Here is a 27,552-nt window from a genome sequence, read left to right as displayed (position 1 = left end):
GAGATGGTTTTGAATCTTTCTCTAGAATTTCTGTTCAGAAAATGTAAAAGGAAGAAATAAAATTAGAGTTGGCTGATATTGGTTTTTAAGCGAGCTCTCATTTGAAATTGTTGGGAATTTTCTTTCTTTCTTTTTACTAATTTGTATGGGGATTTTCAAAGATAATTTGGAGAATATAATGGAAGAGAGTTCTTTTTACTGATTCATCTGGACTTTTTGGATTTTACTAATTTTGTTTGTGTTCTTTTCACCTTTTTATTCATTTGGGAGTTTTAGAATAAGAAGAATGGTATTCAATGTCGCTTTGGGAGATTTTAGAGTGGATGAGGGTGGTGTTTACGGTGGAAGAACACATGTAGTGTTGGTGCTGCCATGGTGAAGTAAGGAAAATGTTTTAATTTTTTTAATAAATTGTAAAAAGAGATTGAGACCTATAAATTACACATGTCAAACAATAATAGTTTAAGAATATGATGTGCCAGTCACTCAAAGCGATTGAAGAACACGCTCAGCTGGAGGTGTTTATTGGTACTCATTTCGTCAAGTACAAATGTTCAAATGGAAAACTTATAAGTTCATTTACCGGGTTGACAAATGGTTGCAAGTTTAGGTGGTCCATAGACTATTTTGCCTTGAAAATTCGAAGTACAAGATGCACATGAAGAAAAAAATATGCGTATCACACTATGTATCACATATGTATCATATTCGTATCAAATGTGTATCATATGTATATCCATGTATACTTGTGCGTGAGATACATGTGTCGTAGAAGAGTTTTTTGAACTCGATTTTAACTACGGATTTTAATACCAAATCAGTCTAAATCACCTCCAATCTTCCTCAAATTTTATGTACTGACTCATTTATATGCTTTTAATGAATTTCAACCATACTCATTGAAAAATGTCCTTTTTTGCTTAGATTTTTGGAATATTGTATATATTTTTTGTTTTGTATTTCATCACCTTATTTGCTACCTCATCCATAAAATTTCCTTTTCGTCTTGCATCTAATATTGCTAATCACGCTTAAAAATATAGAAGGAGATCTTAGCGTATAACTCTTGGAGAGAAAGAACCTTATTTATTTGAGTTTTCAATTTTTATATGTGATTGGCTAATTTTGATAAGTCTATGATTAATGGCTAGGGGTTAATAAGTTAGGATTTATTTGGGACATTTCTGTAAGATTCCCATTATATTACCCGTAATACCCATCAGAAACTTTGTTGCAAACAACAGCCATCCGACCCAAACTAATTGTTAGGCTTACCCATTCCCTTTCCCCATCGTTTTAGATTCCTAAGAAAATTTTACCTCCTATAGCATAGGTTGATACCATATTTATTATAAATAAATACCGTTTTAAAAAATTATCTCCTATAACTACCTTTTAATTTCTATAGCAAAATATCTATTTATGGTCACTTCCTACCTTTAAGTCATTAAATACATTGTGTATTATTTTTCTCTCTCCCTCTCTCTTCCCTCTCTCCTCCTTTCTCTTTCCTCTTTCTTCTCTTTTTCCCCCCATTTTTCCTCCCATGCTTTTAGAAACCCTAGGCAGGGGATGTGTTCCGCCAACGACAGATCCGGTCGGCGACTACTTCCCCCCTTCCTTGTTGTGTCACCCCTAACCCCCTCCTCCGGCCGGCGATTTCTTTCACACAGTTGTGTTACACATTCTAAACTTTTCTTAGATTTTGCATTGATTGTTCATGTTTACCTTGTGAGATCTCTAGTTTCCGTTTGATCCTTTAAATTGGTGCTTCTTCAACAACTAGCTTCATTTAACCGGCGGCGATGCCCCACATGGCGGCGGCCTGGATATCAGTAGATTGGGGACAGAGTTTGGGGCTGAGGAACTTGAAGAGTCTGTCACCCTTTTTTTCATTGTATTTCAATGTATCTCGATGTATTTCATTGTATTCACTATCTTTAGTTTTTTCTGCTTTTTCAATATATTCACTGTATTTAACTGTATTCAATGTAATTATATAATTTCAAAGTTTCACTTTGTTTTACTGTTTTGTCCAGCAGTATATATTCAACACTATGTATTCAATGTATTGTAGAATGTATTCATATATTTTTTTAATTAATATAATTTATGTATTCGGATGTATATATGTATTCAAATGTATCTCCAGTATGTATTCATATGTATTTGCACTATTGATGACCTGCTATACTTCATGTATTCAATGTATTTTTATGTATTTAATTGTATTCAATGTAATTATATAATTTTAATGTAAATATATTTGTAAAGATACCACTAAAAAAAGAAAGGATGGATTGAATCTCTAAAGATTGCTCTGTTTTTGGGGTGTTTTTCTGTTGAGAATATTTTCTATAACAAGAAATACAAATTTTGTGTGTTATAATTGAATTTGTTGAGTTATATTAGGAGTCTATCACATTAATTGATTCACTTACCGTTTTTAAACAGCTGAAGACCTTTTTTGTCGCAAATTTCGTTACTGTATTCACGAATACATCTCGCGAATACAATCGAATAGATTCTCTACTTAGCTGGACTCCCCTGTTTTCCGCCGAGTTTTGCTACTGTATTCATGAATACAGTAGCAAAAATACATCAAATATAGTCTTTAACAACTGAAAACATAGCTATAGGAAATAATTTAGTAAATGATAGCTATAGCAAGCTAATAATCACTAAAACATAGTGGTTTTTGAAAATTTCTCAATTCCTAATACATGATTTATGGCCTTAAGCCGCCCCAGAACAGCTGTTTACATCCATTTTTTCCTTAAACGCCAATGTATTTTAATTAGGACAACCTAACCAATGTTTTTCATGTCTTCTTTCGTTTTTGAATATATTGTGTAGGAGAAAAATACCTTACAGAATTATCTTTCAAAAAGTCTATATCAGTAACTCTAATTGATCACAATTTTGAAACTGACAATTCTCATTACAAGAGCCACTGATCACGGAGTGAGACATCTAAATGAAATAATATACAACTTTCTTGCAGTATGAATTACATTCTCATCTTTTTGGGATAAAAATAAGAAATAAGCAAATGTGAAATAAAAAGATACGACCTCGAAAAAGGAAACGTAGCTCGCTGAGCTATTTAAAATGTGTTTAACATTTCCTTACCTGTGAACTTAATTATAAACATCTTTTTTTTTCGAATAATGTCGCAAATAAAGTTCTTAACAACCTGTTTGGAAAGCCACCTAGGATAATTGAGTGTAATTATACAGTTTGACATGTTTATCCGGCTAATTAATTACTTGGTCAGCATGGAATTGAATATAATTGGAGAGTGTAATTACACTCTCTAATTCTCAAGGGGAGGTGAGAATTGCTAGTAATTACACTGGGTAATTACAATGTTATTTTTTTAATTTCTTTCCTTTTTGTTTTTATTTAAATTTATTTTCTTTATAACTTTTTCTTTCCTTTATTCTTATTTTTATTTTATTTTTACATTTTAATTTCTTTTTAAACTTTAAAATATATTTTTCTTTGTACATTATTTATATTTTATTTCTCTACATTTACTTCTTGCGATTCCATGTAATTGCTTATATTTTATTTCTTATTTGTTTTTATTTTCTTCATTTAGCGTAACTACGTTGTTATTCTAGTTTTTGAAACTACACCTCCTAATATTAGAAATAATAAGTCATTAACAAACTTGGCATATAATGAGTGATGCAATTAAAGTAGAATTTCGTTGTTGAATGTGGTTATAAACTTATTATGTTTCCTAATCTTAAGTTGTATGGGAACTTACTATTATCATATTATAATTTGACATATGTTAAACAATTTTTTTTTTGGATTTTGAAATTGTATTATATTTTTGGTTCCAATTTACTTGTTTTAGTAGTATTGGCTCACATTGCATGTTGTTCATTTTTTAGTTAGAATTGATAGATTAGTTTTGTCAAACATTTGAATAATGTTATGACATCATATTTATAAATATTAATTTATTTTATCAAACATGCATCCATGATGTTTTTACAAAACATATATTTTTATAAGTATCTATACTAAATATTATTAATTTGAAAAATATATACAACAACAACAACAACCCAATAAAATTCCACAAATGGGGTCCGGGGAGGGTAATGTGTACGCAGACCTTACCCCTACCCCGAAGGAGTAGAGAGGCTGTTTCCGAAAGACCCTCGGCTCAAGATAATAGAAAGACAAAAAGAGAGAATATTAGATTCACCACGAAGATCATAGGGAAAAAGCAACATAAAATGCAGAAGAAAAATGCAAAGCAAAAACGATGGCTAGTAAATGGATCCTACGTCGAAAATAGAAAATAGTAAGACACGACATTGCCCCTAGCTATCTTAGACAAAACCCCACCGGACTAGGCTCACAAAAGTACAAAGTAACGCAAGACTCAACTACCTCCTAGCCTACAACCGTAATACTCGACCTCCACAACTTCCTATCAAGTGTCATGTCCTCGGAAATCTGAAGCCTCGCCATATCCTACCTTATCACCTCTCCCCAATACTTCTTAGGTCGCCCTCTACCTCTTGTGCCTTCCACAACCAGCCGCTCACACCTCCTTACTAGAGCATCTGGGCTTCTCCTATGTACATGCCCGAACTATCTGAGCCTCGCTTCCCGCATCTTGAAATATATATATATATATATATATATATAAATTATTTTTACAATATTAGTTATATTATATGATTACTAATTAATGTATATTCACAAAAAAATAAACATCTTAAATACAAAATCTAATATCATTTATAGTCATATATTTATTGTATTAACTTTTAAATTTTGATAATTAATTCATCTAAAATTTAATTTGAATATGTAATTACATTTGTGCAACCAAACACTACACTTGTAATTACACTATAATTACGTTATGACAAACAAACAGGTTAACATAATTACTATATTGTATAATTACTAAGGTAATAATTACACCAATTCCAATTACCGGTGACTTTCAACAGACCCTAAATGTTCTTAATTAAGAAAGGAGTTCTAACTTTTGTACAAGGCAAGTTATTTCCTTTTAAATCATTTTGTATCCAGAATTCACTAGACCGACTAATTTAGATTCACGATGCGTAAAGCGCAACAAGAGAGGATACGTTCCCTACCAAGAATTTCTACATCCACAGCTCGAAACTGAAACCTTTAATTAAGGGTGGAGGGACTGGTAGCTACTATAGTAATTAATTCCAATTTTGTAAACTAAAAATTTACCAAATAACCTGTTTACACTTCAAAGTCATTTACTACGAATGTATAATAATAGTTACATCCTTTAGAAATGATATGTTACGTCTGATATCTTAACAGCACGGCTAGTTAATTATAGCAATAAATATTAAACTATAGGAAAATAATTGTCTTGTGATCCTTTCACACAACCAATATTTTAAAAGGCGAGGCGTTTTACCTGTGACGAGGCGAGGCGTAAGCCCTGAGACATAGAGCGTAAGTCCCATGGATCTTTAAATTTTACTAATTTCAAGAATTTTAAGATAGTAAAAAATAAAAAATAATTATAAAAATTACATTAAAATCACAAAATTATAACAAATAATCTATTTAAAATATTTATAAATTATCATTCAACTATGAATAATACAAAAAGTATGACATATATCATAATATGCAAATTAGTTGCAATGTCGTTACAACTCAAACATCAAAAGTAATTTATTCGATGTGAAATCTTATATGTAGCTCTTAAGGAGCAACTAATCTTGAAAGAATTTCGATATTATAATTTGATATTTTTTAAAATACTTCTTTTATTTAATATGCTTTCTATTTGAAAGAGAATTTTTATAAAAACATAATTCACAATTTAAATATGATTCTCAAGCATCATTTAATTTTAAGTTTCAACAAGTTAATAAGTGACACATAATTCACCAGACTATACCATGATAACTAATTATTTGCAAATAGTTACTAGCTAATACTGACCTATTAAATTAATAAATATTGTATATCGTAAACATGAAAAAATAATATTTAGGAAAATAATTATAAAAAATTATGGACTATTATATAATAAAGACATAACAAAAGTTAATAAATAAATACTTTTAAATGAAAGAATTATTTAAAATTTACTATTACAGCAGTACATGACCCTTGACAGGGAATTATGGAGGTCGAGCATTAAGGTTGTAGGTTAGGGGAAAGTGTGAATATTTCTACAGTACAATAGAGTGAGACTAGCCAGTTAGGAGTTAGACTAAGAATGTCATTGGTCGTCTATTGATGCAGGGCTTTACCTGCTAGTTTTACTATACCAGCCATCTATTTCGTATTTCGTATTCTGTATTTCATATCTCTTATATTGCTGTTATTTTATTACGCATTTTTATGGTACTAATATATCATCTCCTATTGCTTTTTTGAGCCGAGGGTCTCCTGGAAACAGCCTCTCTACCCTTCGGGGTAGGGGTAAGGTCTGCGTACATATTACCCTCCCCAGACCCCACTTGTGGGATTATACTGGGTCGTTGTTGTTGTTGTTGTTGTTGTTGTTGTTACTATTACAGCAGTCTTAGTGGATAACGTGCAATAATTTTTATTTTGATTATGACATAAAATACTCTCAACTTAATGATTTATGATTAAGAAAAAAGTAATTTTGAATAGTCAATAATTTATTAAGAAAATTTGAGGATTTACAAGGTTAGTTATACATAATTGCATAAGGTTCTATTAAGCAAGTCCAGTACGCCCGGCGTTGGGCGTGTCCAGAGCGTAAGCCCCGGCGGTCGAGGCGTAAGTCTCACAGAACTAAGCCTCACACATAAGCCCAGGGGCATTTTACGAGTGCTCTGCCCAGGGCGAGTCCTAATTCTGCGATTATTACTAATTCGACAGTAATAACGTTAAAGATCGTCTCATAATTACAAAATTAAACTTTTTATTTCCTTTCAAATCACTGTCATTAAAAAAGCAAAAACAAAAGACGACCCTTTTTGCAAAATTAAAATACTGCAACAAAAACTAATTTAAGGCCAAAACCCTTACAGCCTCTCATCATCGACTCTCTTAGGGTTTTGCTCTTGAGATTGCTAGAAAGAGAGGATTGCTACATTGTTGGACGAGGTGAAGAGCCATCCATTCCTGCAACCATGCAATCCACTTATCGTAGTGATGATGACAAAGTAGTGAAGAATGGAGAGGGCAATGATGGTTCAGAGGTTGTTGATGATGCAGAAAAGAACCAACAGAAGAGTGGGAACGCAGAGTTTTCAGAGGTCGATGCATCAGATGATGCAAAAAAGAAAAATTTAGAGGGAATGAAGGGAAGCCTTCTGAGGAAATTGAAGATGGTTCAGAGAGCCTGAATCGTGCCTTCCCTCGAACGTGGTGCTTTAACAATGGATTTGAAATAAAGGAGTTGGAGCAGAAAAAGAAAAAGGCCCTCCCAGGAAAGAAGGTTCAAGTATGCTATACTTTGGAGCTAGATAAGGGCAGAACAATCGAAAGGAACAAAACCCTAAATTTTAGAATAGGTGCTGGTGGAACCATACCGTGTATTGATGAGGGTGTAGTTGGAATGCAAATTGGGGACAAAAGGATAATTTCAACCGAAGCGCAACCATGGTGTGAAGTTTTTAAACCTTGTGATCGTGATGGGGAAGAAATACCACCTGATTCAGTTATGACATTTATAGTTGAGATGCTACGCATTGAATGATTTTACCATTGAGTAAAGGTAGACCGGAGTTTCTGGAAGATGCACTGCAACAACCAGAGAAGAACTAAGGAATTAATTGGATGAGGAGTAGCTTTCCAACTACCTTTGCTTCGGCATGAAATTGGCTTATATGGTAAATGAGAATTGATCAGATTTTAGATGTTACGTAAGTTTACTTTTTCCATGTTAAGGGATGTGACAAATTCATGTCAAATAGTTCTTGAATTTTCTGAGGATTGTTTTCACTTGGGAAATGTAATGCTTTTGAAATTTTATAACTGAGCCTAGGTTTTTTTTCCTTTTAAAAAGTCATTAGATTTAGTATCTCGTACTATGATGATCATTTAAATAATGGTTATCATACTGGTTTATTTGAATATTCTCCTAAGATATACATCGTCGACGCTCTTTATGTATTTGTGATTAAGTTATTAACAGAGCAAAGAAAATATACATATATTAAACTGTTTAAGTCTTGGCTACTGAATTTATGAAATCAATGACTGATGAAGTTGAAGATAAGCTTCATATAGCCATGTTTCCTTGGCTAGCTTTTGGGCATATTATACCATATCTTGAGCTCTCCAAATTAATTGCTCAAAAGGGTCACAAAATCTCCTTCATTTCCACCCCAAGAAATATTGATCGCCTCCAAAAACTTCCCCTTGAATATTCATAAACTTTGTGAAAATCCCACTTCCAAAAGTTAATAGCCTACCATAAAATGCAGAAGCCAGTATGGATATCCAGACCAAAGGTGTTGTCTGTCTCAAGAAAGTCTTAGATGATATGGAACTTAAGTTGACAAGTTTCTTGGAGAAAACTTGTCCTGATTGCTTTATTCATGATTTTGCACCTTATGTGGCACCAATTACAACTAGGTTAGGAATTTCCAGTTGGCTTCTGTCTTTCATTGGACCGACAAATTAGCTGATGCTCACTGGCTCGACTAATCCAAACCAACACCGGAGGAGTTTATGGTGCCACCGAAATGGATACCCTTTCAAACAAAGATGGCTTTTCATCGCCACGAGGCTAAGTGGATAGTCGAGGCCGGGCAAAAGAATGTGTCTGGTGTGTCAGACCTTTATCATACCAGGGCTACGATAAAGGATGTTGACGTAATTATTATATGTCAGTGTCACGAGTTCAAAGGCCAGTGGCTAAAGTTACTGGAGGATCTTCACCACAGGCCTATACTTCCTGTGGGGCTAATGTCAAACTTTATTGCAAAATAGCTGTGATGATAACGAAGAATCACTAGATAAACAAACCAAAGGCTCATTAATTTATGTAGCCTTAGGTAGTGAAGTGACTATTGATCCGAGTGAAATCAGCGAGTTGGCTAATGGGATGGAGTTGTCTGGATTACCATTTTTTGGGGTTCTGAGGAAGCCATTGAACTCGAGAGACATGGATTATATTGGGCTGCCCAATGGGTTCGAGGAGAGAATATACGGTCGAGGTATAGTAAGGAAGAGGTGGGTACCTCAGTTGAAGATACTAAGTCACGAGTCGGCAGATTCTTGACACATCGTGGATGGCACTAGAAGGGCTAATGTTTGGGCGCCCATAGATTATGTTGCCTTTTTTGGTTGATCAAGATTTGAATGCAAGAATCTTAGAGGACAATGAAATTGGTATAGAAGTACCAAGAACTGAAGAGGATGGGTCATACACAAGGACTCAATGTCCAGATCAGTGAAGTCGGTAATGGTGGAAATGGATGGAAAGAAAATTAGAGAGACAGCAAAAGAAATCAGTTCAATATTTAGGAACATAAGGTTACATGTCAAGTAAATAGGAGATCTAATTCAATTCTTGGAAGATAATAGAAACATGTCCACTGGGTCTAATTCTTAGGACTCAAATGTAAAACCAAAATAAATGGCTTGATCTCTTACTTTTCCTTTTTTTTTTTTTTTTTTTCTAGTTGACAATATTTTTCTTATTTTTTCCTATGACGTCTTAAAGATATGATGGTTTCATGTTGGTGTATAATCAAGCTCCTATTCAGTCATCTGATTCAAACTATCTTGAATCAGCTGCGCTGGTAGAATAGTTTGAGGAGTTGTGCTCCTCAGCTGAAGATACTGAAATATGATTTAGTTGGTAGTTTCTTAACTCACTAAGGATGGAGCTCTATCATAAAGTATTAAGTACCTTTTTTGAGATCAGCTAATTTTGTTACAATTCCGGTCGGTAGGGGGTGTTCGTCAGTCAGTACGTACGGTATTTAGACATTTCGGGTCGACATTCGGTTTCTTAAAATGTTGTACCAATACCGTATGTAATATTCTTAATTAAAATACTCAAAAGTACAAAACTAAAAACATTTATTGACAAAAGTTTTATCCAAATCCAATAAATATCAACCCAGAGAGGGAAAAATTGTATATAAAGGAATAAATTTGATCATTAGAAACGTCTTATTACTTGCTTAGAGTTGCTTGATGAACTTAGAGAATAAAGGAAAGCAAAATTTTAGATTTTTGATATTTATGTTATAATTAATAATGTGTATTATGCAATATAATATATATTTCGGTACGGTATTGGTATTTCAATATTTCATTTTAAAATACCAAATATCATACCTAATACCAATTTCTTTTAAAAATTAAACCGAATACCATACCGAATACCAAAATATCGAATACCAAATACCAAAATTTTCGGTTTTGATACGGTAATTCGGTATTTACCAAATTATGCACGGCCCTACCGTCGGACAATGGTTGAATGTAAGCTTGCATACAAAAGTGTGGCCAAATGATCAACAGAATTAATGAAAAGCATCGAAGATTAGGATCTAAATTTCAGCAAAGACAAAAACACTTCGTGATTTCTTCCCATCAGCGTAAGTTTTTGTTCAAGGCTACCAATATTGATGGAAGTTAGCAAGTACCTGGTGAAATAATCGAGGTGTAGTGCTTGAACACCACCTTGAACGCGAGTATATATTTGGAGAACGTCTGAGATCAATATGATGGATTTCTTCAAGGACTTCATCAATGACTGAGTAACTACGTTTAGTAATGGCAAATAAAATGATGAGATAAAATTACGAGGGCAAAGCAAAGGGCATGAGAAAGATCTTCCTAGGAAACACGCAACAGAAACTGATATTTAATAATTTTGACCAACATCATATACCTTATATGATCCTCGCCTATATGTTTTCCAACATTTAATTTCAAAATAAATAGCATCTCTAGTCCAATATATTACTTGCTACAGTGACCTCTTGTGTATGCTTGCTCCACAAAGAATATATTCTTAAGCAACTAAAGTAGCAGAATCATTAAGCAATCAATACATAATGCCTTATTCAACAAAATGAAGAATCTGCGTGTTAATATTTGACAAACAAATGAACTGCAGAAATTTCTCATTCTGAGTGTGAAAAAGTAAGCAAGGCAAGAATCAAAGAAAGCAAATTCATAGAGTGGGTTGTTTCTTTTTCTCTCGTTCGCTTTTTTTTTTTTAATAAATAATGCAGAGTAAGGCTGCGTACAATAGATCCTTGTGATCCAACCCTTATCCGGACCCCGCGCATAGCAGGAGCGTATTGTACCGGGCTGCCCATTTTAGAATAAGGACTACAATTTATCTTATGAAAGTCCTAAATTGAAAGTTATATTTTAAGCAATCAAAATAAGTTTCTTCCCCTACTTATTTTCTATGTTTATTGGAATACATTGGCAACATGCCTAGCCGAGATGATGATCCATCTGCTTAAATTTTGGTAGTTTGAAATATAGAATTCTTTAAAACAGTGGCAGGAAAAACTCTCTGCGCATGAGCACGTATTATAATATGCTTGCTGAAGAGTAGTATTACAAGGCTTCATGAGTCGATACAATAAAATTTACAAATACTACATATGCACATTTCCAGAGGAACAAAGCCGAATGGCAAAGTAATATGGTGTACACACCTGATCACAGCAGCCATCCTGATGACAAAAGTCTAAAGCGCCTAAATTTTGTTATTGCAGTCATATGCACATAAATGATTTAGCTAAACAATGTAACAAAACAAGGAATTCACAAAAGTGACAAGTAAACAGCTCATTTAAGAACCCATCTACTGCTACTCCAATACTTACTAACCATCGGCACAATGCTATTTTTGAGGAGACATTAACTTATTTTCTTCAGAATCATGTTTCATTGATGACAAGTAAACAGCTCATTTATACAAATACTATATATGCACATTTCCAGAGGAACAAAGCCGAATGGCAAAGTAATATGGTGTACACCTGATCACAGCAGCCATCCTGAGGACAAAAGTCTAAAGCGCCTAAATTTTGTTATTCAGTCACATGCACATAAATGATTTAGCTAAACAATGTAACAAAACAAGGAGTTCACAAAAGTGACAAGTAAACAGCTCATTTAAGAACCCATCTACTGCTACTCCAATACTTACTAACCATCGGCACAATGCTATTTTTGAGGAGACATTAACTTATTTTCTTCAGAATCATGCTTCATTGATGCATCTCCGCCCATCAATTCCTGGAAGCCTTCAACTTTTACAGGGGGAGCCCTGGCCATTCCCGTGTTCCTGTAGAAAATCAAGTATGATAATACTGCATGTGATGCATTTTAACGCCTACAGTCTATTGCATATAATATTACTTACGGTGACTGCACTTGCGGAATTTGAAGAGAAGCCATCGGCCTAAACTGATTTGTGTTTTGAGCATAGGGAGATGATATAGCTGCAATTTGCTGCTGGCGAAACTGCTGCATCTGGGGCTGTCTCGCAGCCATTGCATTAAAGGCATTATTGTCCATAGGAAAATCAGTAGGATGTTCAAGCTTGACTTGGACCGCTGGCCTGTCCTTGTCGATGTTCATATTCATACTCATACCAGGACGAGGAGTTAACTGCTGGCGCCTTCGCATTCTCTCCACCAGCAGCTGCTGTTGCTGAGGAGTCAGATTTTGGGAATTGAGCATCTGCTGCATTTGAGGATGCATTCTTAATATCTGCACATAACCCAAGATGTATCTATAGATGATCTATCAAAAAAATCAGAATATCATTAGGTAAATTTAAACAATGAAGGACATTTGGTATTGGAATAAAGAATAAGATAAATCATCCAGCCTTATGCCGCAATTCGTACACCTCTGCAACAGCTCTCCAGATAGAATCTTTTTTTTATTTTTTTAATGACAGTGGTGTCCAAGCCAGCTTCCACGAGATATACCAATGGCAGGTGTCAATATAGATTTATCTAAGCTACTACCTTATGTCCCTAACATGTAAATTCCAGGCAAACCTCTTTCCCATTTCTTCACTTCCTTAATCCCCTTTTCCTGTTCTCTCACTACAGCTCTCCATCTCTCCTCCCATTCTATTAGCCCCCAAAAATCTTCTCCTTCTCCTGACATTGCAAACCCCCTACCACTTCAACTTTCCCTTACCATATCCAACCCCCCCCCCCCCGTCCAACAGCAAATACAATCTATAACCCATTCCCCCCATGGCTTCAGCACCTCTGACTCTTCTGCATTTTTCCCGGAAAAATTTAAGCAGCATTTGCAACTAGTTTTTTCCCAAATCATGTTCCGATAGTGTCTTGTTTCACTATATATTCTTTATTTTCTGCATTCCGTTGATAATCTATTTTCTGCAAATTTTCTAAAGTATTTTCTTCAATTTCATTTCATTTATTTGCTTCTTAATTTTGTCGTGCAGCAATTTTTTTCTAAAATTTGTCAATATAATTGGAAGTTTTTCTATTTATTATGCTTTCCTATTCAATATTTGGAACTGGATTCCTGAGACGGAAAATGAATTATGAGAAAAAAAATTGTTAATTGTGAAGTGAAATAAATGAGTTTGTTGCAAGAGTATTTTTGGAACTTAAATTCTGACATCATATTAAACACTAGATGGCACTAGGGACAAGACATCACTAAATATGCTGCAACCAAAGATGACAGGTGTAATGATCTCAAATATAATCCCGTCATACAATCCAATCTAGAGGAAGGAGATATCCTACCAAGTCCAGTCGCACGTACTGAACGACCCCTAAAAATTCAAAAGGAGTCTTTCTACTTATTTTGTCCAGTATGATAATTATACATCTACAAGAAAAATAAGAAACAAAATAGAAAAATGCATCTAGCACTACAAAGTTAGATTGATTTCCTGCGAAAACCGTTCGCTTACCAATAAAAGAATATTCATGCAAACCAAACAACTCTATACTTGTTAGCATAATCTTATAGCCATTTGCAGATATGAACAGCATTATAGCAAGAATGACAATATCAATATGACTTGATGAATACCACAGACAAAAAATCGATGTACCTGCTGCGTCTGCGTTGACTGCCGAATAGCAGCTTGATGCTGAGGTTGCAACTGTTGTTGGAATCCCTGAACTTGCTGCTGAGTTTGCACAAAATTCCTAGTATTATCCTTCACAAGTTCAGATAACACTGCAAGATTACTGCCAATACAAGGAAAATGACTTAGATACTGAAAGGGGGCGAGAGAGAAAAACCATTATTCTTTTGAGGCAATAGAGAGAGCATATCAAGATTATCAATGTGTGTATATATGTATAATACACACACAAGGTAGTAGGTTAGCAAGACCCACAAGGTAGTAGGTTAACAAGACCCCCATACACACACACACATATATATATACACACACACATATAGAGAGAGAGAGAGAGAGCGAGTGTGAGAGAGGTGTCAAAATTTCAGATGGCCATGGTTTTCAATATAAGGGTACAATTGGTATGATATTGCGACATTTACATGAGTGAGAACTTCCTAGAACCAAGGAGCACAAGGAGAATAATCCATGAAACAACTCAACAAAATTGCATCTGTCTTAGCCAAGTTCAATAACAAGTGATTGGAGTATCAGCTCCAATTTCATCTGCATATTCACTATAAAGCATCAAAAAGAAAACAGCAGAAAAACGAACGTCGGACAAAAAACAGAAAAGTCTCTTGGAAAGGGATGAGGTTTTACATTTTCACAAAAGAGGAAAAAAGGGTCAATTACTGAGATCATACTTCTATGACGTATATGATTTGATTTGCAACAGACATCAAATGCAGACACTTCAGCTATAAAATGTAATCCGGTAATCCGCCCTTGGAGTCAAGAAAAAGTTGTAGTAATAGTTCTAACACCAGCAATTCCCAGTTAAGGTAGGTAAAGACTAAAGACTATACTGAAATTGTTTCTTTGTTGGCATGATGGGGCTTCCAAGTGTTTCAATAATCCAAGAGCAAACCAACGTTTGTACAGAAAACCACAATGATAAATCAAGATCCCTGAAAAGATGTTGCTCTGATATTTTTATCATTGTGGATTTCACATACTTCAGCAAGCAACAATTTCATGAGAAATACATAAGCTAAGAGAATAAAGTGTGAAGTGCTTGGTTAATCAGTAGGGAAGTTCTTTGTAAACACAAAGCAATATTGGTTATTATGATGTTCTTTGGCAAATATGTTGCATCAACGAGGACCTGATTTTCATGCCTTACTACTTGAAGGCCAATTTTAGGAGCTTAAACCTTGCAGTGTAGCATGAAGAATACCCAATGCATCATACTTAATGAAGAAATAGGAAACCAGAGATTATAACAAAGTGAAGAGGAACAAAGCATATATTTGGAAATATCACATGAAAATGTGCACCACCAACCTATGTCCAGCTGTATGAAGAAACATCTTCAGAAGCTCCATCGATGAACACTGCTTTCTGTAGCTATCAGAAAGGAGTTTCAAGGTAGCACCTAATTTGTGAATATGGCAACTCAGGAATTTAGTCAAGACTTCTAGTGGAACTTCAGATGAGCCTTCGAAACCCACATTTCCCAGCAATTGTGCCATGACCTTTTGTGATAACTTTAATGCTTGCTCTTCACCAAGACATTTCCTCATCCTTTCACCACCACTCTTTCCATGATTTTGATTACTCCCTTGTTCCATGCTCAGGTACTCTGGTCTAATACCGAGCCTCTCAATCATAATAGGGCTAATAGGGCTCTTGGTCATTATTTGGGGTAAAGTATCTAGAACCCCGTTGAACTCCACTTTCTGGTTCTCTTTCAATTGACTTGTCCGTAGGACTGCACTTTCAGGAACGCAATTCATGGCAGACATCGTCTCAGGAAAAAATGGGTTGTCATTATCTAAAACTGAGTTTGATTGCAGGTTTGATCCATCATCCAACATGCCAAAACCAATGTTCTGATCTACCTTAAAAGCTACTCGCCGTCTCTTGTGATTCTCAACAACTCTAAGATAAGAGGACATCTGTTCAGGTGTTCGCTTTTCTGCTTCCCTGTCACCAAACTGTAACCTATATGATTTACTTGCTTTGTATTTTTCAAAGAACTGGTTATACCATGTTTCAGGTAAATCATCAAGCTTCAACCTCTGCGACATTGCATCAGCTTCTGACTCGCTATATCTTGATCCAACACCAAAATTTGACTTTGATTGGACCTGATAATATGTAGGACTGTGAGTCGTGCTATTAAAAACATGAACAAATAAGAAAAAATCAGAAAAAGCGACCAAACAAAATCATGGAGTTGTGTCAATGGTTCGGTTCGGCCGATTACTTTATAAAAATTTTACGATACTAATTTTTCGGTTATTCCATTTTGTATAACCAAAATATGATTTTTCGAACCGTCTCAATCATCTCGATTTCTGTACAATATCGGTACGAAGGGCTTCAATGGTTCGGTTCGGCCGGTTATTTTATTAAATTTTGTACAATACCAATTTCACGGTTATTCCATTTTGTATAACCAAAATTAGATTTTTCGAACCGTCCCAATCATCTCGGTTTTTCTACGATATCAGTACGGTTCGGTTAATTTTTCGGTATTTTTTTAAAAACATCATGCAAGAGTCGCTAGTCGAAATTAGAATTAGATAAATGCATACCTGCATAGGACTCTAGACACTTTTACTCTTTTAAAAGTGATGAATCAAAGGAACATGAAAAATGTCCAAATAGAGATTTATTCCACTAATCTATCAAAAATGTCCAATATAGAGATTTATTCCACTAATCTATGGTAACATAAAATAAATTAAGCAAAGACAAGAGAAATATAAATTATACGAGTGAAAAGATAGTAATCAAGTTGGGACTCAAGAACAGAGTTTATTTGAAGATTCATATTCAACAAGAGAAATCTAAATCATACAAGAGGAAAGATATCCAATACATTGTGGCTTGCTACTGAAGATCGTTGGAACACCTAGTGGGTTGCTACTCAAGATGTTGGAACTAATTTTGTTTCAATATGAGTAGTAGAATAAGTTTGGAAGTTGGAACTTTAGGTATTAGTTACTTGATTACTTGTATCTATTCCCATAATCTCACGGCCCAAGAAAAAAACTTAGTGCTTTGTTGGTTTTAAATTTAGTATATAAAATATATTTTTTATACATAATTTATTCGGTACGGTTCAGTACTTTTTCAGTTTATTTTTATAAAATTAAAAACATACCTTATTATTCGATACAATTATAAATTTATATGAAAACCTATGGTTTTGTAAAAATAAATATAATAATCGGTTCAGTTCGGTCAGTTTAGTCGGTTTTTAAAGATTCATTGACACCGCCTAATTTAGAGCAAGAGCCATACTCTGTCTAACGAGTTGTTAAACTTAAAAGAGAGGTGATAGTTTCCTTAGGTAACAATAATAATTTCAGGCCTTTTCTCCTCTCCCTTCCTTCGTTAAGTCAAAATAACTATTAATTTGTCAAACTGAAAATCTTTATCCAAGTCTCCATTCCTACTAAGAGTAAGCAATCAACTCCACATCAATAATCCTTTCCCTACAGCAGTTTCTTACCCCAAGGATCAACTGAAATTTTCTGAAAGAGGATTCATATAGCTGATCTCAACTAGTTGAGACCAAACCATAGTCAAAAAAATATACTCATAACTTAATGAAAAATGGAAATTCTCTCGCTTAATTTCAGATACTACAAAGGAATAGACGAGCCCTTTCCTAGCAAAAGGGACATCATCTCCACAAAAACAACAATAACAAACTCAGCGTAATCCCACAATTGGGGTCTGGGCAAAGTAGTGTGTACAAAGACCTTACCCCTACCTTGTGCAGGTAGAAGGGCAGCCCGATGCACAAAGCATCCCGCATTTATGCAGGGTCCCGAAGAGGGCCGCACCCCAAGGGGTGTGATGTAGATAGCCTTCCCTAATACAAGCATTAGTGGCTACTTCCACGGCTCGAATCCGTGACCTATAGGTGGATATAATCTCCACCTATTGCGAAACAAAACACGAGGTAACGATAACATATGGATTCTATGCATTATATATGTCAAAGACACATATTTCGGAGCATAAATGTTAACCAGCAGCTTGCTTTAGACACTTCCTTAAGCATCCAATAACCTAAAGGATTTAAGTTATACACACTAACAGTGTAAAGATTTTTCTACGTCGAATTTCAATGTGTGATAGCAAGTTAGTTACAAGTTGATGTCATATGACCAGGAAATCATGGTTTCAACCATGGAAATAGCCTCTTATAGAAATGTAACATAACGTTGCATATATAAGACCCAATGCGGTTCAGCCCTTCCCCGATCCCGCGTATAGTAGCAGCTAAGTGCACCGCACTACCCTTCGTAGTAGGTTTGTTAAAATCCTCAATTAATGTTTATCAAGAGATAATATGCAATTATCTAATGTGACCTGACTGTGTAAATAATTTTACACTAACTTGAACTCCTAAACTAAAGTTGAACACTACCTGCTAGAACTAGTAATTTTCACATGAAAGCAAATACATTTAAGCTATATCATACCTTAGATAATACAGTGCTTGTACTAGCAACATCTTGCGAACAATTCTCGAGAGTAAAATACACATCATCACCATGCAATTGCAAGTCTGCAAGCAAAACAATGAACTTAACAAACTCAAAAAAACTAAAAACCAAACATGCGTTACCGTTCAAAAGCGCGTAAGAGCGCGTACAGTTTGGATTGAGCTTCGAAATCGCAGCAGAAGTGTGGATTGACGGCGGCGATTTATCGGATCGGAGGAAGAGAGCGATAGAAGCTTTATCGAAGAGGAGAGCACGAGCACGAAGCTGGAGTTGAATCTGAACCCTAGATTTGGAATCGTCGGTTCGCATGAAGGAATCCCAAGTAGAAGGAGAAGAAAGGAAGTGAATGAAGTTTGTATAAAGTGAATCGCCGAGCCATGAACGCCATACTCCGTGGCTCTCTAGCTTCCGAGCTAGCTCGTAACCCCGGCCGTCGTCGCCGAGCAATGCCATTTGGATTTGTCAATTCCGGTTCGGTGATCGGGCCGGGTGGGTTTCTTTGACGGATTTTGGTTTTGACTGAAGAGGAAGAAGGTCAAAAGAAGCTCATTATGTATACATATTATTATTAATTAATTCTATAGAAATATGACACTCTTAAATAGGAGTGTTCATGGTTCGTTTTCATAAGTTTTTTTCCTAAAAAGAAACCAAATCAAGTAAGTCGGTTCTTTAAATATTGTAATCAAATCAAATCAATTAAGTCGATTTTTATCGATTTAGTTTTTTGTCGGTTTTTAGTTTTTTCGGTTATTTATCGGATTTTTTCTTAAATATGAGACATACACTACCAAAAACATATTCCGGTAGGGGTGTTCATGGTTCGTTTTGGATCGGTTTTTTCCTTAAAAGAAATCAAACCAAGTAAGTCAATTTTTCAAATATTAGAACCAAACCAAACCAATTAAGTCGGTTTTTTCTCGATTCGGTTTATGTCGGTTTTTCGGTTTTTCCGGTTATTTGTCGGTTTTTCTTAAATATAAGACATAAACTACCAAACACATATTCCGGCGACCACATTTTCAACGTAAACTATCAAATCAATTGTCCATTAAGAAATCTATTATTTACCAAGATATATTGATGCTAATTAAATCAAATAGTGATGAATAATTTAAGGGCTCAATTAAAAATATATTATTTTTAACACGAAATGGATTCTTACACTTAACAAAAGAAAATTACCAATCAAACTAGAATGTAAAGGTAAAGAACTATACTAAAAGTGCAAACTATTAACATTTACCATTAAATTTTTGAAACTTTGTATAAAAATATACATATATATAGGTGTAATAATAAATTTGAAATAGCTACTCCAACAGTCGGTTTGGTTCGGTTTTTTCTGATTGAAACCAAAACCTAACCAAATTTGATCGGTTTTTTAAATTCAAAACCAAAACCAAACCAAACCAAAAAATATCGGTTTTTTTTGTCGGTTCGGTTTAGTTTTCGGTTTGGTTCGATTTTTCGGGTTTTTATGAACACCCCTATAATCCGGCGACTACATTTCCAATGTAACACTATCAAACTAATTGATCTTTGAGAAATCTATCATTTACCAAGATATCTTTTCTACAACATGAAAAAAAATTACTCATTTTTGTTGAATGAAAGAAAATATTTTTTCTACATCATGAAAAGAAAATACTCAGTTTGTTGAAATGAGAAAATATTTTTTTTCTACATCATGAAAAGAAAGTACACGTTTCGTTAAATGAAAGAAAATACTTTTTCTACATCATGAAAGAAAATACTTAGTTTGTTGAAAAGAAAGAAAATATTTTTTCTACGTCAAGAAAGTATTCTTTTTGTTGAAATCAAAGAAAATACTTTTTCTACATCATGAAAAAAAAGTACTCATTTTGTTAAATGAAAAGAAAGTACTCATTTTGTTAAAATGAAAGAAAATACCTTTTTCTATATCATGAAAACAAATATTTATTTTATTGAAATGAAAGAAAATACTTTTACTACATCATGAAAAAAATATACTTATTTTGTTAAAATAAAAAAAGTACTCTGTCTACAACATGAAAAGAAAGTACTCTTAACAATAGTTTTATTTAGGGTGGATGGTGGGTGAATAGCGCTAGGGTGGGGTGGGGTCGGGGAATCTATAGGGGTTGGGGTGGTTTGGGGATGGGGTCGCTGAGGGCAGATTGGTGGGGGTTGGTGGGCATGGAGAAAGGATGGACAAGATTGAAAAAGAGTTTTGGAAAATATTTTTCCTCCTTTTGATAGGGAAAATATTTTCTTCCAATTTGGAGGAAAATGAGTTGATGAGGAAAATATTTTCCATCGTACCAAACACACCCTTAGAGTCGGATTCTTTTTTGAAATAATATAAAGTATACACATAGTCGTTTGGTTGGTTTAGCAAGAAACTTTAATCTTCAAATAAAATAAATAGCTTCCAAAAAGAGAAACGTATTAATTTGTTCACGTAATAAGTTATACAAGAACATACATTTTAGCTAAAATGACCAAATTTTCTTATGTACTCTGCCATTAATTGGGCTCTATCGCGAGGTCAATGTCCAAACTTTTATTAAAAAAAAAATTAAAATTTATACATCAACTTTTGACTATAATTTTAAAATTACCCTCAAGTTCGAAGTCAAGAGCAAAATCAAAAGCTTTTCCTAAAGATAGGCTAGTAGGGAATATTAAGCCAAAAATTTAACAGAAAGCAAAGTTACTCAATTTCAAATAGTTAGAAACAACATTGACCATTTTCCCTATATATTAGTTTATGCCAAATAAAATTGATATAATTAATTGCATGAGCTATAAACACTAAAATAACAAAACTAACTCTCATTATTAAAATCAAACTTTCATTTTGGTTCAAACGTAAATGCGAACTTTAAATTAAACATTACGTATATATTAAGGATCATATATATAAGTGGAGAATAGAAGTCTACAAAAAAACTCCTAGTTAGAACAATGTGAAAACCTTCCCTATCAACGAGCTACTTCAGAAAATACCTCCATAAATCTTAACTCTTTCAGCAAATACTATGGATGATTCTCAGCAACAACTACGCCAGACCACTACGCCTACAGAACCCCCGGATATTGGATCTATGCAAATAGATGATACAAATATGCTTACACAACCTCCAACTTTCTTACAAACTCTACTAACTAATAAATATCTTATGTCAGCCCCAACAACGCAAATACCCTCCTTAACCACTATAGATCTAACAGATGAAGTTCTTCACAACCATACTGACGATGATACTTTCATACCAATTACATCAACTGATAAAACACGATTATACGAACCATGAAAATACTCGGTCATCGTTAAGCTCTTTGGCAAAAGGATTACGCATCAAATCATGCATGATAAGCTGATGTCCTTATGGAAACCCACAGAGGCCCTCCCCCTCATTGATTTTGGTTCTGATTTCTTTCTCATTAAATTCCAAAGAGAAGAAAATATGCATAAGGCCTTGCATGGAGGACCATGGTTTATTCTAAGTCACTTCCTAACTGTCCGAGGATGGGAACCTAAGTTCAAAGCCTCCTCTACACAGCTTACATACTCAGCTCTATGGGTCAGGTTGCCAGAATTGCCTACAGAGTTCTACGACTTGGAAATATTTGGCATGATTGGTTCTAAACTAGGGCGACTGCTGAAAATAGATACATGTACATCATCAACTACACGAGGACGATATGCTCGTATCTATATTGAAGTGCCTTTGGAGAAGCCATTAAAAACTCATCTATATATAGGAAACCATAGGCAGACCCTTCTATATAAAGGATTAAATATTTTATGTACCAGTTGTGGGGGATTTGGACACCCTGCCAATAATTGCCCTGAAAGTATTACTGTCACAAAAGATCAAAATGAGGAAAACAAACAGCTACAATCTACTACCTCTACTAATAACATACCTTTGAAGAACAAGGAATGGAAAACGGTAATCTTTCCTAAGAAAAACATTCATCTACCTAAACAACTCCCTCTTGGCAAGGAGTAGGCAGCTACAATGGCGGTTTCACCAGTGACACAGCCAGCACCAGGTAAGTTCTCTAACCATACTCAGGCTGCAATGGGCTGAGTATCCCCCACTAGGCCTGTTAAGATACAGGAGCCCATTATAGAATCGAAAAATAAATTTCAGTTGCTCTCTATAGTTGGGAATACAGATTTTCAATCTGGCCAATCTTTCCAAAGCCCAATAACTAATAATAATAGTAATAAACTATTACAAGCCTAAAACCATGCTAACAAACACTTACTGGATGCTGATAAGCTGCCGCCCGTAATAACCAATCCTCTTTGCATTAACCCTAAGCCTACATTACTAAATGATCACTCCTTAATCTTAGTTGATTATCACACGTCTCATCGGGATTGCATGACACCTATTCTACCCTTGCCGTGTAACCAGCCACACACTTCTATAAGCCAATCAACATTAACCAAGTCAGAAGGATCGGTACAAAATTCGGATACGTTGAATCCATCTCAACCTAAAAGAGTAAAAACCTTGCATGCTACAGTAAATACAGTTACTTATGCTAATAGGTTTCCTCAAAACCTATGTAAACCGCATGATGATCTTTTAGGTGAATATCATAATGACAAACCCATTATCTTATCTCCTTCACTCACTAATATTACCCTCCACTAGTTCAAACACCCACGCCTAGTACGACTATTCCCTCTGAAGCAAAGCAACTACCATACTCTATTTTTAATGCAGAGACCAACATTCGTAAGTATGACTCGGAGTCAGTTTCTGAGGGAAAATTTACAGACCAACAATTAATTTTTCCATCTTCCTTGTCTCACAATGGTAGGCCCTCAGCTGCCTCAGAGTACATCACCTCTGATTTACACGTCCCAGATAATGACCACAAACCTTCCTCTCCAATCTTGGCTGGAAATGGGATTGCAGGGATATGCTCTAGTATTTACACTGCAACTCAACAACCAGGAGGTGGTGCTGCTCATACAGAACCCAACACATCTAGCAGAAATAGTGACAGAAGGGATGAGGTTGGGAATGGAAGCCTACAACCAGAATCAATGGTACACGACCCAAACTCCTCTTCCAGTGGAGCACCAAGCTTCCAGCTCCACTCATCAACCTTGGCCATATCAGTTCACCCAGATGAATCCAACTTGGGATCACACAGTAAGTCTACTACCTTTTTATCCACCCCATCATATAGGTCTGGTCTATGCTCCTTAGTTTCAAGCTCTGGACTCCTTTAATCCACTCTTCCCTTATTCAAGTCCACTTAGTCCACTAGAGAGTCTAACACCGCCAACCAGTCCAGTGCACTCACCTCCTCCATTTCCACAAGAACTAGACAGAGATACAAGAGAGGAACTGATAGCCATACTTGCGGAGATGAGAGAAACATGAACGGAATTTTGGTGTTTAAAAGGGATCCAGTTTTACAACCTCAAAGAACAATTCGAAAAAAATTCATTCTAAAGTGTCCTCCGGAACTGAAAACATGCAGCCTCAATTTCCGTCAGACCACCAATCCGGAGGTTGGAAAATATACCATGGTCATCATTCCATCGCTTCTTCAACTTCCACTGAGTCTGGATTTGATGAGACCCTCAGTTGTCAATCCACTGACTCAAGCTCCTACGAAACAACCGAGGAACCCTAATTCTTATATGAATTTCTTAGTTTGGAAATGTATGGGCTCCCATAATCCAGAGTTTAGGAGACGTTTTAGGTCTATATTAGATAATCATAAGCCCACTCTTGCTATCTTATTGGAAACACACATGCAAGATCATACACGCTTGCGTGAGAATTTCAATTTCACAAATATGGCTCAAGCTTCTGCAAATGGACTCATTGGGGGTTTGGTGGTGCTTTGGAATGCTGATCTTATTAATGTCACTGAAATGAGAATTTTTGAACAGGAAATACATTGACTAGTCAAGGTTAGTCCCGCAAAACCCTTCTGGCTATTATCTGCTATTTACGCTAGTCGACAATACCAATTGCGTGATGTGCTTTGGAATAGTTTAATTAATTTGCATGTTAACAATGATTTTCCATGGCTAATAGGGGGGTTTTAATGAAATTCTAGAATCTAGGGATAAGTTTGGGGGTCTACCCATTAACAATAATAGGGCTGATAAGTTTGCTAACTTCATGCATAGTTGTAACCTTTTGGATTTAGGTTTTCAAGGTAGTCATTTTACTTGGACTAATAAACAAAGAAATGAGCATACCATATTAAAAAGACTAGATCGTTTTTTGGCTAATTATGATTGGTTAAATTTATTTCCAAACTCTACTGTGACGCATCTTTCTCGTACGCACCCTGATCATTGTCCTTTACTAATTAATTTAGAACCTCCTCAACCATTCCACAAAAGGATTTTTAGATTTGAGACTATGTAGGATTCTCATCCTCAATTTCAACAATTGATTCATGCAACATGGTCGAATGATTCACCTTTATTAACTACTACTGAAAATTTTAAGAGGGTAGCAACAAGTTGGAATTATAATATTTTTGGTAATATCTTTGAATGAAAAAGAAAATTGCTTGCCAGATTAGCAGGCTTACAATCTTCATCCCATTATCCTACTAGTATCTTCTTGCAAAATTTAGAAACTCAATTGACTTTGGAATATAGTCACATTTTTCATATAGAAGAGGAATTCTGGCAGTTAAAATCTAGAATAAATTGATTGAATGAAGGGGATGCAAATACTAGATTTTACCATCTATCCACTCTTTATAGACTTCGTAGAAATAAAATAACTTCTTTACAAGATAACGTAGGGAGTTTGGTATCTACTTCTACTGAAATTCATTGCTTAATCTTAAATTATTATACTAATCTATTTCAGAGTGACCACTTAATCTCGAAGAACATGAGTATGGATTTATATAGCCGTGAGATCTCTTCTACTGATTTACTTAAGATGGATTTACCCCTTGATCAAGAAGAGATTTTAAATGCTTTAAATAGTTTTAAGGCCTACAAATCACCAGGACTGTCACACCTCCTTTTTACTATATCCCGGAAGGGATATAAGGGAATTTTTCCAATTAAAGTGACAATAACCGAAACGGGATTAATTATTTTGAAAATCAGAGTCGCCACTTGGGATAATTTATGGTGTCCCAAGTCACCGGTTTAAAATCCCGAATAGAGGAAGTTTGACTCTATTATCGGTCCGCGAATACAGAAATCCGGGTAAGGAATTCTGTTAACCTGGGAGAAGGTGTTAGGCACTCCCGAGTTCCGTGGTTCTAGCACGGTCGCTTTGATTATACTTGGCTTACTAAATTATCTAATTACTTATTTTCAAACCTATGTGCATCTACCCCCTTTACCTCTTTTAGTTGCTTAATTATTCGTAATTTTGAAATTATCTTAAAAGGAGTTACGCGTATATGTACTCATTTCGTTTGGCGCGTCAGGAATCATGTCACGCGTACATGTCCATAACTAATAACGCTTTATTAATATTAAGAAACTTTGGTTGAAGTTGCGCGAACGCATACCTCGATTTATTTTAAAAATCATAATTATGTCACGCAAACATGTATACAGTCACGATGATAAATTTAAACATATTCATAATTCTTCCCAAACTTTGAGATTATTGTGAGGCAAGGAGCAAGATCAAATACTAGCCCATTATTATGAACGAAATTCCTTAATTCTAAATAAAGAAAATCTTATCCGGTTAATGTAGTTAGCAAAAAAAAAAAGAACTTAAAGCTTATAAAAAAGAATCTAAATCTTAGTAAGCATAGATCAAGGCAGTAAGCAAAATGGCATGGAAAAATCTCCCGTGAATTACAACTTTTAACATACAAAACCAAGGCAATATTCAACAATTTAAACAAGATTCCATAAGCTTTACGTAAACTAATCATACGTGCATTTGAAAGCTTAAACAGACAGAAACTATAAAATTATCAACTCGGCAAATATCTAACAATAACTTATAGGCATGTTGATTAATAAAAATTGAAGAAAAGAGAAAAAATAAAATAAGAACGAACCTCAAATCAATAAACTTTTTTCAATATTCAAAAGGGCGAATTTGTACAACACAGTATCGTTCTGACAACCAAAGTGAAATTTCATTAATGGAATCCGGATCGAAAACCTCGTCGTTCGACTCAAAGTGCGACAACTTGTCAAGCACGAGCAAGAACTTGGACTGAAACTTAGCTCGACTAGACGCCAAATCGACTTCGTCCGGTGTCGTACATGAGTGAATCAGTTCCGGCAAAAAGACGACGGTGATGAATTTGGTTTTGGTGATTGATGACGAAATGGGTGGAGCTACAGTGGGGACCTGCTTCAGAAGCTATGGTTTGATCTTTTCCCTTCAAAGTATTCTTGAGTGAATTCTCATTTTGAAGTGGAAATTACAGTGCATTTGTATGGAAAATTTCTTTGTTTTCTTCCCTCTATCTGTTGTTGCTCACTGTCCTCCCTATTTCTATGTGTGTGTGTATTTAGATGTAGGTCGTATTATATAGGGGTAGGGTTTAGGTTAGGGGTACGGGCCTAGAAGTTATGGACTTGGAAATTATGGGCTAGGAAATTGGGCCAAAGACTAAAAAAAAATAGACTACAAGATTCATAAAGACGGGGTAAACCAACCCAAAACTAATTCCTCCTTCTAAAATTATATACAATTTTAATTAAAAAAATATAAAATTAATTTTAATTAATTGAACTAAACTATATTATATGAGACTATTTTTGTATTTTCAAAATTATATATAAAAATAAAAATAAGCTACTATTTTTGTTTATTTTTTATTTAAATTTATGAAAGATGCGTAAACTAAAATATTTTTGTAATTTTTATTTTTTGTGACGAAATAATGTAAAAAGGTCAAAAATAGTTGAAATAGCTATATTAGGCCTAAATTAAATATTTACATGCTAAAATATAAAAAATCTTGGGGAGG

General features: G+C 34.8%; 3 protein-coding genes and 1 pseudogene across 3 annotated transcripts; 3 read left to right on the top strand and 1 right to left on the bottom strand.

Annotated features, from left to right (window-relative positions):
- The first annotated feature begins 7,142 nt into the window (after positions 1-7,142).
- On the top strand, positions 7,143-7,711 carry LOC104247707 (FK506-binding protein 2-like). Its single transcript, XM_009803789.1, has 2 exons — positions 7,143-7,343; positions 7,409-7,711. Exons 1-2 carry the CDS (start codon positions 7,143-7,145, stop codon positions 7,709-7,711), a joined length of 504 nt encoding a protein of 167 aa, XP_009802091.1.
- Positions 7,712-8,207: 496 nt separating this feature from the next.
- On the top strand, positions 8,208-9,625 carry LOC138869775 (putative UDP-rhamnose:rhamnosyltransferase 1; annotated as a pseudogene).
- A 2,239-nt stretch (positions 9,626-11,864) lies between these two features.
- On the bottom strand, positions 11,865-19,142 carry LOC104247706 (uncharacterized). Its single transcript, XM_009803787.2, has 6 exons — positions 18,747-19,142; positions 18,574-18,659; positions 15,413-16,218; positions 14,054-14,192; positions 12,365-12,714; positions 11,865-12,286 (listed from the first exon to the last, which is right to left on the bottom strand). The coding sequence occupies exons 1-6, from the start codon at positions 19,048-19,050 to the stop codon at positions 12,166-12,168; spliced, it is 1,806 nt and encodes a 601-aa protein (XP_009802089.1). The 5' UTR covers positions 19,051-19,142; the 3' UTR covers positions 11,865-12,165.
- A 2,808-nt stretch (positions 19,143-21,950) lies between these two features.
- On the top strand, positions 21,951-22,601 carry LOC104247708 (uncharacterized protein At4g02000-like). The gene has a single exon (XM_009803790.1). The coding sequence runs from the start codon at positions 21,951-21,953 to the stop codon at positions 22,599-22,601; it is 651 nt and encodes a 216-aa protein (XP_009802092.1).
- The last annotated feature ends 4,951 nt before the right edge of the window (positions 22,602-27,552 follow it).

The sequence above is a fragment of the Nicotiana sylvestris genome, chromosome 5 (assembly GCF_000393655.2).
Source record: "Nicotiana sylvestris chromosome 5, ASM39365v2, whole genome shotgun sequence".
NCBI classification, from domain to species: Eukaryota; Viridiplantae; Streptophyta; class Magnoliopsida; order Solanales; family Solanaceae; genus Nicotiana; species Nicotiana sylvestris.
This window is presented reverse-complemented; position numbering and strand designations above follow the sequence as displayed.

Coding starts and splice junctions, on each gene's coding strand:
- LOC104247707 (XM_009803789.1), top strand. CDS start 7,143: ATGCAATCCACTTATCGTAGTGATGATGACAAAGTAGTGAAGAATGGA. Junction 7,344..7,408: donor TTCTGAGGAAATTGAAGATG/GTTCAGAGAGCC, acceptor TTTGAAATAAAG/GAGTTGGAGCAGAAAAAGAA.
- LOC104247706 (XM_009803787.2), bottom strand. CDS start 19,050: ATGGCATTGCTCGGCGACGACGGCCGGGGTTACGAGCTAGCTCGGAAG. Junction 16,219..18,573: donor CAAGCACTGTATTATCTAAG/GTATGATATAGC, acceptor ACATATTATCAG/GTCCAATCAAAGTCAAATTT. Junction 14,193..15,412: donor CTTCATACAGCTGGACATAG/GTTGGTGGTGCA, acceptor TTGTATTGGCAG/TAATCTTGCAGTGTTATCTG.
- LOC104247708 (XM_009803790.1), top strand. CDS start 21,951: ATGCATGATAAGCTGATGTCCTTATGGAAACCCACAGAGGCCCTCCCC.